This window comes from Ixodes scapularis, unplaced genomic scaffold (assembly GCF_016920785.2).
Source record: "Ixodes scapularis isolate PalLabHiFi unplaced genomic scaffold, ASM1692078v2 PGA_scaffold2__306_contigs__length_199485367, whole genome shotgun sequence".
NCBI classification, from domain to species: Eukaryota; Metazoa; Arthropoda; class Arachnida; order Ixodida; family Ixodidae; genus Ixodes; species Ixodes scapularis.
In genome coordinates, this window is record NW_024609857.1 from 9,967,887 (window position 1) to 9,982,458 (window position 14,572).

Sequence of the window (14,572 nt, forward strand, 5' to 3'; positions counted from 1 at the left end):
AGTTCAGCTGGCCTTAAGTGAACTATGAACCAACTAGCTCAGCTCAAGTCTGTTCCATTCAACTCTCACATGCACTCCGCATAATCCGGAACAAGTTTTTCTGACGCTGAACTCAAATCTATGGTTTACCCGTGCGCTCGCGTACCTTGATAGCTGATCAAAACTGCGCACGTGCAGTCTTCACTTTTTCTCAAATATTAGTATCGCATATGCTATTTTTATTGATTGTTAGACTTTTCTCCAACACCTCTAAACCGGGTTCACGCTGCTTATACGTTATACAAAAGACAGTCTGCAAACAAATTTGAATGCCAGCCATCGTGAGATTCCAATTTCTCTGAAACCCGCACGCCAACGAGTTGAAGGAGAAACTTGGCACGCGACTTTCGAACCGGCCTTGATTGATGTCTGCCAGATTTCATTTTGTGTGATCTATGAGCAGTGTGGCCCCAGCTTTATGGCTTTCGACTAGCTACGTTGAAACATCTCTGAGATTTTATACATCTTTCATACAATCAACAAAATGAGGAGTCTTTTAATAAAAAAGGAAATCAAGCGCAAAAGTTGAAGTTGAAGTTACTGTTGCCACAGAAGCCTTTAACAATCAAAGCAAAATTAAAAAAAAAAAGAGATTGCCTGATGTTACAGGCAAGGGAAAAAAAAGGTTGTGCATAGGCATTGATGCGTAGTCTACAGTTTTTTTTTTTTTTTTTCTCAGTCAGCACGCTATATTTCCAGTAGGGTGAAGAAAGCAACAAGTAGAACAACAAATTATTTTAAAGTAAAACGTTGAGCGGAATTGTTTTTTTTTTTTTGGAAAAACACAGGAAACGCTCTTGGGAGACGGCGGGAGTGTTAGAGCAGCGCTGCCCTTATCAGCAACCGAGGTGGCGTCTGCTTTGAAGTCCGCTTGCGGCCATTGGCACTCGGGCTATTTTCGAAGCAATAACTCTCGCTATGCGCACAAGCTCGTTTTTGAAGACGAGGTTTGTTGGTGTAACGTCCATCGTAACGCAGTCCTTTTCACTGTCCAAGGAAGGTCGCCCTCAACAGCGAAATGGAATGACGGAGGAACATTCCGCCGCCGACATCACGAGTCACTTCCTTTCCAAGCGAGTTAAAGTTTGTGTGTTGACGAGTCAAGCATGACACGCAGCACATGGTTGTGGTGAATCACTGGATGTTCAGATACTTTAAACGGATACTTCAACTAAGTTAAAGTGTCCCCTATCGGAGTTGTTGACCGATCCGCCACCGCATTTTAGTGAAATGTCTTAGGAAAAGCCTGCGTTAAGAGAACAAAATTAAATAGCGTGCATATGTTTTAGTCGCGTTAAGTGGCTATCAGAGTTTTAATATTTAGTATAAAAGCAAATTCAAACGCACAATGCTTGGGTTTGATACTAATACCCACACAATACTAAAACTTGCTATGATATACGCATATTGGTATGATTATTATTTTTTCCGCATTATTCCGAAAAACTTTGTTTTGAATTTTCATCCTACTTTTAAAAAGCCAACGCCTAAAAACAAACGCCATCTTTTGTCAGTCCTGGTCCTTCGTCTGCGTTGGTATATAAAAAAAAAGTTAGAAACTCTGGAGTCGTTTTAATAAGGCGACTAAAACACACCGCGCAATCCCTCATCACTCTGCATTTTCTGTTCATCCCACTGAGATACAAATTAAATTATATAACACGATATCAACTAAATTGCAAGAAAGAAAAAAAAGCTATTATGCGGATGAATTGCTGAAGAAAACACACTTGCGTAACGGATTCATCGGTGTACCTATGGCACACTTGAACGTTTCTGCGAAAGGGGGAAACCGCTTCAGGGGCAGGTTGCACTCGCTCTCGCTATCCTCTCGACTCAGAGAGCACAGTCCGTTGCAATATGTAATAAAAAGTATCTGGTCTTCGGTGAACTCCTTGAGGCCCCGCAGTCGGAAATCTGCAAACGGCACGTCTTGGTCCTCAATAGCCTGCTTGAGGGCCGAGTAAGACACCTCGAGTGCCACTACGGTGGGAAAAGCAGACACGCCAGTCTTGTTGCAATTCGCTCTGGCCGCGTAAGCTGATAAAGTGGCTGTGTCTACCCATTTCACGGCGTTACTGCGGTCGTCAATTGTTATTCCCAACGGATCGAACGCCTTGACCACTTGCCTTGCTAGCGAGATCCCAATGCCACCGTATGTCATAGCGAGCGTGCCGTTCACGTAGAACCTGGGAGCGTCAACGCCTCCAGGGGCTACGCTGATTTGATTGAGATAATATAGGTAAGAAAGAAAGCCCGAAGGCGGCGCTATCTGTTTCGAATGAATGGCTTTGATGGGGTCCAGCTTGATCAGTGGGCGCATGTTTTCTGTGACAGTCACGAGGTTTTCGGCGAACGAGTCCGTCATATTTCCGAGACGGCTGTACAACAACGATGATGTCTCGCCGCCGAAGTCGTCGTCGATTGGCCAGACGTCGAGGTACATGTCCTCTAACTTGTCCAGTGCCAGAATTTTGATTTTCTTGCTAATCCACGGCGAGGAATGAATTTTGGACTTGGCGGATTTTGTGAGGTTACGAACCATGTCATGAACACAAAGCTGCGCAGTTCTTGAAAACTTTGACTGCAGGTACTCTGTCGCCCCCAGCAAGCCCAAAGCAGCGTTCATGTACTCCAAGCATACGACTGGTTTGTAACGGTTGATGGTATCGGCTTTCCCGAATCTAATTGTGGGGGAGCTTGAGACCGCCCACAGGTATGACTGAATGAAGATCCAGGCGATGCCGATGACAAGCTGCTCTGCGGGGTGGTTCTTGAGCAGCTCTCCGATCTTGCGAAGTAACCTGGCGTCTTCAACAATGACGATCTGTTCTAGCGTGAAGGGAGGCTCCGGCTCTGAATAGTTGTTGAGTAACTGGAGCCATTGCTCCGGTTCGACCGTAGGAGTGAAGTTTTGCATCGATTGGAGTGGAACGGCCAGTTGCTCCGGCACCCCTTGCCTAATGTGTAGTGCGGCAGCGAGGATAACACGTTCAGCCGCCATAAGCTCTCGCAGATTGGTGTCCGGAGATGCGCCGAGTATCTTGTAGTGCTCCTCCACGTATCTCTGGAAAGCGGTGATGGACATGGTGTTAACCAGCGGTTCCTGGAAGCTGGCGGCGATGATGCCCTCGCTGAATAACAGCGTCCTGTTCCGACGCCTTGACGCCGGGATGACACGAACATTGAAGAGCAAGTTAAAGTTCCACCTGATGGACAGCTTTAAGAGAAGGTCCAATGGATGTACGAAAGTCTGACGTTTTTCTGGCCACAAAATGCCGATGTCCTTCTTTATCTCTTTGAAACTCTCCACGTCTTTCCTGTTCGAAGATGTTGGGGTGTTGCACGTCCGAAAGAGCTTCTTCGGCACGTTTGGCTGGGTGTCTTCTCGCAGCAACGTTTGAATGACAGATGCGTACACTCTGAGGGTAACGTCATCCGCGCTGGAAGTCGTCACTATGGATTGTGAGCCTTTCCAGGAGCCGCAGACGAATTTGTAAAAATTATCGCAAGGATTGACCGCAGGGTTCATGGCCATCTTCAAGATAGCGGCGTGAATGCGGCAGTCTTCTGTCTCGCAGTATTCTGTTTTTCTCCTGTAGCCCCTGAGCGCACCGATGATCACGATTATTATGATCATAAAGACGCTCACGCATAGGACGGAAAACATGAGAAACATTGGGCTGTTCATGACTTCACGTTCCGTCATTGTCTTGGTTAAAGGCGGTGAGAAGGACTTCAGCTTGGAGATGTCCTGAAAAGACAAAGGCATTAGTTTCGTGGACTTCGGCTTTTCTTCCCCGTAGCCTGTTAAATATAGACCACTCCAATAATCGCCTTCTGCGTGCTGGAATGTTTTTCTGCTGGGCTGATGAGCACGCTCCGCGCGTGCGCGCTTTCTCCATTCTACGGATGACCAGATGCCGCGCATGCCCCCCCCCCCCCCTAGCCCAGTGACACAGCATTTTATGCCCAGGTGATATGCGTTAGAAAGGTGTTTAGGGGGCGCAGTTTCGAAGCTAGAAAATAGTGCCAACTAGAACAAGCTAGTGATTCATCGTAGCATCCTATATAGAGGAAAAGACAGCAAGGTCAGTGCCAGAACCGGCCGCCAAACCAGTGACAGTAAGAAAGAGCTAGTCTAGAGTCTCTTGGTGTGTGTTTTTGAATCATGAGTTTTATCAAGGGATTTTTAAGCGAGGCTAAATCCTCCCTTTTTAAAATTCACGATTCGAGCTGCTTCCAAGTACCGGCTGCCATTATGGTGCGATCAGACAAGGCATATTCTTCGAACGAGTGCTGCATGTCTATTTGCTTTCAAGGGTTTCTGACTTCAGTGCTGCACCACCATTTTATTCCAAGAGCTGCACGAGATTCGGGCCTCTTGCTTTGGCACATTTGTCGCTACTTGCACGATAAACAAAAACATATCAAGGGGCCTTAAGGTGAATCCCCACCGCGCATGACGTTTTGGTGCATTTTTGACAGCTTATAACTTTCTTTCTAGCTATCTTACAATTATCAAGTAAATGTCAAATTAAAAAGCTGTTTTTCAACACTATATTAATGTCTCGATATTACGATTATTTTTAGTTGTTAGTTAATTATTTAACTTTTAATAAACCAGAATCTCTAATATTGAAAAAAAATATTTCTCAAGTTATAACTTCACATCGTCCGCGATATTTAGCGTGAACGTTCGGTTGGATGTAATAAATTCAAAAAGTAAGCATTGGACTTTACAGATAATGTATATTTTAAAATAAAAAAAAGTTTAAAATGATATTATTTTTGGGTGCTGTAGAACAGAATCGAATCAACTAATCAAAATTATGAGGCATTAAATTATGAAGCATCCTAAAATATTACATTTTCAGAACTTTCATATTGATATATTTCACGTTAAGAATGTTATTAGACCTCAAGCTTTTCACATTCAGTTAGGGAAAATTTATTTTTCTTAATATAAAATACAGATGGCGACACGCGCTCAATAGCAGCTTGATCTGCATTTCAGGGGGAATCGGTCGCCGAGTGGGCTACAGCGCACACCCAGCTCGACGCGCGTGGAGTGAAAGCTCGCGCTGCAGAACCCAGGGATCCTGGGCTCGAGCCTCACCCCCTGCCCGTTTCGATCTGGATGAGCATCGTACCGGCGTGCGGTCGTGTATCACTACTGCGTGGTGCATGTTAAAGACCCCAGGCTAGCGGTTGTACTGCACTGGCTAAATTGCTCATCTACAGCGTGTGACTCGTCGCAACTTCAATGGCTGACCAACTACACGCTGTATAAGTATCCCCATAACCCAAAATCTGCATTTTCCGTCATGTGCCACTTGGAACGCCATGTGAAAGACAGAAAAAGTGCCAGATGCAAGGGTGTCAGATGTCTGGATACTTGCAGTGAGCTAGCCAGAGATGTCAGAACAACAAGCGCGAGGCTGCGGATGCACCACAGCTGCTTTTGCGCGCGTTTTACTGTGTGTCGGTACATATGCCCGACGCGGTCCAAATTAAATGAGCGCCATGAAAGGGATTCTGCCATTTCGGATTCCGCCACGTATGTGACAATATTTTAATGTTTTTATCTACTGCAAAAATCGTTTTCGCAATCAAACTATGCTTGTCGCAATGGTTCGACTATATTTTATTACGAAAACCGCCTTGGTGGCTCTTAACTAGCAATGGTATTAAAACAAAACACAAAACATTAAAACGTCTCAGTGTCTCAGAACCAACGCGCTGGCCCATGAACCCATACCTGTCGGATTTAAATACCGGCCGAGGTGCCCGCACTCTGACGGAGGCCAATCTGGGATGTCGGTTGCACGTTAAAAGATCTCCAATTACAAAAAAAAAAATAAACCCGCAATGTTTTTTTTTTCTTGTTTTTGTTGGGCGTGTTGGGCGATTTTTGTTGGTTTGGCTTGTAAAACCGAAAGATGTGAATATTTGCTTTGCTTTACCATAGTTCGGAGCGCAGCCAACGCTATGAGCTGATGAAGCCACTGAAGCAGCGCCAAGAGCGCGAGGTCAAGCAGCTCGTTCTCTTTCTGTGCCGGTGTGGTCGGGCTAAACTAGAGCCTCTAAATAAAGCACGCTTCATACACATCTTGGTGCTTAAAATCATGGTTGTCAGTTATCTAAAGCTTTATCTGAAATCACAGGAAACGCTTTTCGGTCCTCCACAAATGTTTAAACAGTTCGCGACAAAGCAAAGCAATATTATGTGAGCTTCTTAACACCGAAACTAATGCGGAGGAAGTCGCACTTTTGAATCATGACGATCGGCGGTTGCGTTTGCTTTGTACTAACCACCAAGATGGGGGCGCCTACAACAGTAATGGGGTAAACAGTGCCTATTCTCTAAGCGTTCTTTATTTGGTTTAGCTCACTAGGCCAAACCAAGTGCCGGGGGGGGGGGGGGGGGGGGTTGGTTAACCGAGTGTATTGTGGCACCAAAGTTCAGAGCACGTGGAGAAATGCGCGTGCCCGAGCTCCGTTCAAAGCACGGAGCTCACGCTGCAGAACCTATAGGGACTAAAGCCCCTCGATGTGTTTACGTTGGTCTTTCAAGCAAAGTAAAATGTGCCAGGGCACCAGGCCCGTGTCTCGAGCGGCCCTTGGACGCAAATGACGGCGCAGCACTAATACCCCTGTTACACGGGCACACTTAACCGCGGTTAACTCAGCTTTAACTGCGGTTACGTGGCAGCAGAGTCGCCGCACTATACCCTCGGACAGCTATTTCAAAAGAAGTGAAGAGAGCGCGTGCACTGCTTTGATGGGTGCTCAAGATGCTCAAGCGCACGTTCGCCCATAGCTCTGACTCCATCGCCGCAGAATGTTGTCGGCAAATATTGTGCGCTAATTGTGGTTTAGCGTAACTGCAGTTAAGTGTGCCCGTGTAACAAGGGTATAAAATGACTGGCTCTTCAAAACGAATGGCGGCGGAGCACCCGCTCTTGGCACGTGTCTTGCGCGTTTCCACAGCATCGGTTTGCGGTACTTATAAAAAACGCCTTTCTCAGGGGGCTTTAGCAGGGACCCTGGGTTCTGTCACCCATCTGCATCCAAGAGTCGTGCGATCGTGTGTCACATATACTGCGTAATGCACGTTAAAGCCTCCGAGATACGAGTTGTACTGCCCTTTTTATAATCTACAACGGGTAATAATGTCGCCGTACAAAACTCCTGCTCTCTAAAAAAAATAACGACTAATTTTGACAGTGCCGTTACATTGCAATTTTAATCTGCGTTGGCGTGTTCGCGTTCGTTTTTTTTTTTTTCTTGTCTGCACTTTTGATTACGCGGCGTTGACTTATAATGAAACAGACTATAGCTATCGGACTTCTGGAAAAAATATTATAAAACTAAGAAAATGGCACATGAACGTAAACTACAAAAAAACAAAAAACAAAAAAACATAGCCGCATTTAATAAACAGAATTGAAATAATAGAATTGATTATAATTGTGTTTTAAAACGTTTGAGCGCACCGAAAGCTATAAAAGCGAGCTCCATGTTTTGGATGGTGCGCTTGTTCACTGGAAGTGTAGTTCAGGGCAGCGTGCTCGCACTTGTATGTTCCGCTTCGCTCGCACGATAAAACCACATACTGTACTGGTAATGAATTTAGTGAAACGAAGCTTGCCTTCTGCATATGTGGAATGCCCTCGGTTTTTGCGAGATTATACGCTTGTTTATCATTATTGTTTTCGTTTCCCACTGCTATTCAGTTCGTGCTCTTCGGTGTGCTTCATGCATTAGAGGCCAAGGCAACCCAGGAGCATTCTGTTTCGCGGATTGTAAAAAAAAAAAAAAACTACGCAACTTGCCTCGCGTGCCACAATTAATACAATATATTTTAAACTTCACATGTGACCGTTTGCCCGAGTAAACAGTGTTGCTTCTCAAGAACAATTGCGATTGAATGAAATAACGTGGGAACAACTCGTTCTAAGCACGCGGCCGTCGGCATGCAGTGAATACTCATAATCGCCGCCTAGATGATTGGTAGCTGTCACCGGGTGGAATTTTGCTGTTAACACAGAGTTAGAATGTTTCCTTCTTTTCTGGTGTAAGCAATCAGGAGGCAACTTACACGAACTCTGAGGGTAATAAAGTACTATGAACATTCAAACATAACGGTCTAAGCAGTAGATATGTACAAGCTTTAGCTTTTGATGGACCCTTCACTTGATACGCTCAACGGCAGTGTAAAATGTAGTGCTGTTTCAGTCTTAATCAGCGTACCTGTGCGTGCTTGCTCTAGATTTTATACAACGTCAAACTGTACCCGTTTGCATCTTTTTCATTTCTGCACACCGCTACTGGCGCGCATAAATCTCCAAATTAAGACTGGCACATTGCTTAAACTATGTGCACAAGCTATCCACAGACCAAGAATTTTTGCCTGTCCAGTCACTGCATTTATCATTGAACTCGTATTAAAATGAATTCTGATCATTTATTGCTGCGAATTAATTTTAACCTCAGCTTTTTTTTTATTATGACTCACGCACCACTCCTACTTTGGGTTAACTAAACTCAACATCTAAACCTGAGTGCCATATTTTCTTTTCCAGTCTCGTGGTTTTTGTCAAAATAAACACCCAGCTACCTAAATGAGACACCTGACCGCCCCAAAAATAGTTCATTTGTTTTGATTTTCGAGGTATTTAATTACTCAAGCTAGAATTTTGGAAACCCAAGTCTATCACGTCATCACGTTTTCCTGAAAATTCACAAAGAGCCAAACACATGCACGACTGAAAGGCCGGCCCGTCATTTAAATCTGATCACATTGAAATATGTTTAAGTGACATCCGAAATCTCCGATAACGGCGCACAGGCAATTTTATAGTTTTTAACGCGTCGGTTGCTTTGTTGTGCATGTTCATCGCCTTTTGGCTCAGGGCGATTTTCGCGTTTTGTTCTCCCCAGATTTGCTGGAGACGTGAGCTCGGAGCGTAGGCAACTGGCCTTCTTGCACGAGAACTGGCGCAGCCGTGCGCGTTCCAAAGAAAGCTCGTGCAGAAAAAAAACAAGCAAGGGACCAGGGATGTCGAATTCAGGATATGCAGAAATACCCCGCTGTACTTAAGCGCCACCGCACACGATTTCTCGCATGATTGCACAAGCCTAGAATGCACAGGCTATGGATGCACATGCACGGAAAGACAAAATCGGTCAGTATAAGGATCATTTATCCGCATATTTTCAAATCTTTCCTCTTTTGGAGACCGCCCAAGATGATGAAAGTGCCCCATGTATAGGGGGGGGGGGGGGGAAGAGTTCGTTGGGTGCCTTATTTTAGTGCGCTGTTGGCAACGCATGCTTAGAACGAGCTCTGATCTAAAAGCTGGCAAGACATAAAATCACTGGATCCTAGGAAAGTGTAGCGCCAAGGAATGGTCGCCATTTCGTTGCTTTGAGTGATTATTTCCTTCCTTTCCTCTCAATTCTTGGTGATCCGACTCACATTCGCGGCGAAAGATTGCTTTACGAAGCCCTTGCTTTTATACGGAAATTTTGTCATTCATACACAGGCGAGACAAGCGCACATCTCAGCACAACCATCACATGCAGCGTCGGTGTTTCGCTGCATTGAAAAATAATTTTCCTATCTTGAAATAAACAAGGAGAGCAATATCATTCCACAAAATCTATGGAGATAATTAAAATAAGCAGGAAGGACAATATCATTGTAATAGATCTGTGGAGATGAGCGTGATTGACGGTTTGACTGCATTGGCGAATTTGGCCACAGAGACTGCATATTCGGCTACAGAGCCAAATACGCTTATATTGGGGACGAGCGCTTTCAGTGCGATGATGCTCCATAGCGATCTTGGCGCGGCTGATTCAAAACACCCTTCCGAAGCTCCAAAGTTTTCAAAGGACTGAAATGGCGGTTGCCATGGCGACGGGGGCCGATCAGTCAACCCCTTGACGAGGTTTTGGTCTTGTGCATGTTGGCAGCTCTTTGTGGCCTTTTTGCAGGAAGGGAAGGCAATATGACGCTCCTTTCCCAGTATCCAGCGACTTTAGTTTAACGCCAACCGTCTTGATGGCGTGGAATGCCCGTTCGAAAGGAACTTTGGAAACTGACCACCAGCACGTGCTCAGCAGCGGTACGACTTTAAAAATACTAATGTGTGCAGGAGCGGGGAACAAGCTAAGCACCATGCTAATTTTCCCTGCGTCGATGGCGCGTTCTTTTTTGTTATCTAATTCTACGAATGGTCTGTCGTGACGTCACAACAGCGGCCATTGTGAAAAACCTTACTGCCGCACGGGTACCATTTGCAGCATATATTGAAGTGCCGCCAAATGTTTCTCGATCCCCTCTAAAAAACGAACAAGTATGTGTGACGAGCCGCAAAAGACGACTCGGGCGGCTCGTGCGAGCTCCGGTGCCGCGCGTGCGAGCGCAAGGAAAAGAGATATAAAACAATATAAAAAAGAGAAGTTCTGCATGGAATCTCGGAGGTTGACGTGTCTGTCCTGAGTTCGGAGCCCTTTTCTCTTGACGACCAGAACGAATCGTCACAAATGGCGCCCGAACGGGGACCCGGGTCTTCAGGAAATTCACGTTAACAACCTATGTGGGGACGGTGGTCATTTCGACCAGCTCTCCACCAACCACTGTCTCCTCGACGGCCAAGGTTTCAAGGTAACTCCAAGATGGCGGAACGTTCCATTGAAGCCTTGCGAAGGCTGGATGACGACGCCAAGGACGCCGCATACCAATCAGTCTTCAGCGATACGGAGATCCTGAAAGCCGAGGTGGAGCAGGTACGCCTACAGCTAGCAGACCTCAAGAACGCGACCTCTGCGCAACCGATCGACCGGCTGGAGGACATATCGCGTCCTTGCGACGACGCCACCAACAGACAGCTACAAGCAACAGAGAATTTGATCCGCGGACTGCTGGCACCTGTCGTGGATCGTCTTGATCAGCTCGAGGGAAAGATGAGGAGTACTTCATCGGCAGAATCACTGTGCAGCGCAATCTCTATCGAAGACCTTTTTGAGAGCGAGTATGCCAAGAAAAAGAGGCCCAAAGCACCCCAGAAAAAAAACTCCTGTTCAAGCTTAGTCAGCCGCAGACACTGCAGTCGCATCAGACCGGCCGACAAAGTCGCTGACCAACGTGGCTGTCAGCTCAGTTCCTCAGCTAGGCAAGGACGTCATCGCCTGGTTTCACCAGATGGATTTCTGGTTACAGACGTTTAAAGTCGCACCAAGTGAGGCCATCCCATTGATTGTATCCAAGCTATCATCTAAGGGCTTCATGTGGGTGAGGTACCACCTGAAGACAACCAAGGTAACGACGTGGGAGCAAATGAAGACCGCTTTCCGTCGTCATTAAACCTGGACAACGAAGTTGCAGCGAAACGCAAGTCAGCGTTCGGGAGAGCCCTGTACAGACTTCGCCCTCCGCAAACTGGAGCTCATCAACGAGTGCAACTACCCAGAGACGGAGGCGGAGAAATGCAGGGTTATCCTGGCAAAATTCTCTGACAAACCACGAAAGCACTACTTCGATAGACTCTTTGCTTCGTTGGATGAGTTGCTGGACTCATTCCTCCGCCTCGACCAGGTAGTCTTCAGCCAACCAGAGACACCGGCATTGAGGGTAGCTGCAGAGCCAGCTCAGTCTGCGAAGGTATCCAAGAAAGTGTCCTCCTTCCCGCTCTTGAAGCAGGACCGGTCGCCGCCTCGTCAGAACGCGGATGACGGCCATTGTCAACAGCCTCTTTCTCCACGCGAGAAGCAAGAGAGGCAGCACGTGTCGCCTCAGCGCCCGTCAAAAGCTTCCCGGAATTTTCGACGTTCTTCGTTTCGTCACCCGGAAGATCGTCCGCTGTGCCTCAATCGTAAGAAGAGCGGCCACTTCGTCACGCGGTGTCGGCAGGAGCTCACACCAGAATTTTTGGAGTAGCTACAGCGCTTCGAGTGCACTGCAGCACCGACGCAGGGAAACGACAAGCTGATGCCTCTGACGCCTGCGAGAGGTCATCAGTGGTTCGGCGCATCCCATGTGGCGCAGCGGTGGGCACCAAAACAATTCAAGTTCAACTGAACGGACAGCCTCTGACAGCTTTCTTGGATTCAGGGGCAATGAGAAATCTCATCAACGTTTCCATCGCCGACTAGTTGCACCTCCTGATTCAACCTTCTTCCAATCATGTTGTTTTTGCCTCATGTAGATTGTTTTTGCCTCATGAAAGCGCTCTATCGGTTCGACAGTTTCTAAAACCCCGGCATGTGACGAGCCGCAAAAGACGACTCGTGCGGCTCGTGCGAGCTCCAGTGCGCGTCCGAGCGCGAGGAAAAGAGATATAAAAAAATAAAAAAAGAAGTTCTGCATAGAATCTCGGATGTTGACGTGTCTTTCCTGAGCTCGGAGCCTTTTTCTCTTGACGGCCAGAATGAATTGTCACGTACGGCCGAAAGCTATTCGCACAAAATATTTCTGGACGAAACTCTTCAGGGACGTAAAGAACTTTGTCACGCATTGCGACGTCTTCCAACATATGAAGATGTCATCTGTGGCACCTCTTGGACTGCTGCAACCGATTGAAGTCCACTCCCCGTTTCACACGGTAGGGCTCGATATTGTTGGACCATTTAAGAGATCTCGAGGCTACAAATACATCATCGTCGCCATCGACTACCTCACGAAATTTGTTGAGGACAAGCCTCTGCGGAACATTGAAGCGGTTACGGTGCAGAAATTCATCGACCGCCGAATCGTTTTAAAGCACGGTTGTCCAGCAGTGATTATCACTGATCGTGGCACTCAGATGATGGCACGCTCGACTTCCGCGTACCTTCAACGTGGCATCCAGCACTCGCCTACGACAGCGTACCATCCTGCTGCGAACGGCCTCTGCGAGAGGCGAACAAGACGCTCAAGCAGATGATCAATTTGACAACAGCCGGAGGCGTCAGGTGGGCTGACGTCCTTCCCTACGTTGTGTTCTGCTATAATACCGGATTCCAGGACACCGTTCGTCAGCCATCGTTCTTCCTAGTCTACCGCCGTGACCCTGTGCTCCCCTTTGATGTCGTTTATGGACGCCAGGAACTCGCTGAACTACGTGATGCATCGGACAATTCAGACGTTGTTCACGAGAGACTGAACCAAGTACACAAACTGGCCACTAAGCACATCAAGCTCGTTCAACAAAAACAAAAGAGCTACTTCGACAGGGGACGCAAAGACATCACCTCTGAGCCCCATCACCATGGGGCTCAAGGCAACACGACGGTTCACTGGCCCCCACCGAATTGTGAGCTGGCTCTTTCCTGTGAACTACGAGATTGAACTCATGGACGGTGATGGCCGCGATGACTGTAATGGCCGCGATCACTATAAATACCGTATCTTACACCAATCGCTGAATTTGCACTGCCTCTACCCGATGACTGAACTTTTGGAATTTATAGTGTGTGCACTTGTTTGTAGCGTGCCTTCTCATTTACCATTTTGTATGTACATATTTATTCACTCGCGTGCATATCTCAGAGTGCGGTATTTGTTTAATGTTGTTTTGTTTTTTGCCTCATTAAAGCGCACTGTCGGGTCGACAGTTTCTAAAACCCCGGCATGTGACGAGCCGCAAAAGACGACTCGTGCGGCTCTTGCGAGCTCCGGTGCCGCGCGTGTGAGCGCCAGGAAAAGAGATATATATAAAAAAAGAGAAGTTCTGCATGGAATCTCGAAGGTTGACGTGTCTTTCCTGAGCTCGGAGCCCTTTTCTTTTGACGACCAGAACAAATCGTCACAGTAGGACTGACAACTGGTAACATGGCGATCATGTCATGTGTAAACCATGTAGAGGGGGAATATTCGCAAATATCTGTATGAATAAAACCTTACCGGTCCAGTGGAACAAAGACCACCGAAAGACAAAATCGATCAGTATAAGGATCATTTATCCGCATATTTTCGAATATTTGCTCTTTTGGCCCGAGAGGGGGGGGGGGGGGGGGGGGGCCGAGAGGCGGGGGGGGGGGGGGCAATTCGGTTGGTGCCTTATTTTAGTGCGCTGTTGACACCGCATGCTTAGAACGAGCTTTGATCTAAAAGCTGGGAAGACATAAAGTCACTGGATCCTAGGAAAGTGTAGCGCCAACGAATGACCGCCAGTTTGGTCCATGGAATGAGTCATTCCTTCCTGCCTCTCAATTCTTGGTGATTTGATTCACATTCGCGGAGAAAAATTGCGTTACGAAGTCCTTTCTTGTATACGGAAATCTTGTCATTCACACTCTGGCGAGACAAGCGCACATCTCAGCACAATCATCACGTGCAGCGTCGGTGTTTGGCGGCATTGAAAAATAATTTCCTAACATGAAATAAGCAAGGACAGTAATGTCATTCCACGAAATCTATGTAGATAAGTGAAATACGCAAGAAGAGCAATATCATCGTAATGTATCTATGGAGATAATTTAAATACGCAAGAAGGACAATATCATTGTAATAGATCTATGGAGATGAGCGTGATTGATGGGT

The 14,572-nt window shown here is 46.7% G+C and overlaps 1 protein-coding gene across 1 annotated transcript; it reads right to left on the reverse strand.

The window, feature by feature from the left end:
* Positions 1–1,738: 1,738 nt before the first annotated feature.
* Positions 1,739–3,811, reverse strand: LOC8024150 (neprilysin-1-like). Its single transcript, XM_002404485.3, has one exon. It carries the CDS (start codon positions 3,809–3,811, stop codon positions 1,739–1,741), a length of 2,073 nt encoding a protein of 690 aa, XP_002404529.3.
* Positions 3,812–14,572: the final 10,761 nt, after the last annotated feature.

Coding starts and splice junctions, on each gene's coding strand:
- LOC8024150 (XM_002404485.3), bottom strand. CDS start 3,811: ATGCCTTTGTCTTTTCAGGACATCTCCAAGCTGAAGTCCTTCTCACCG.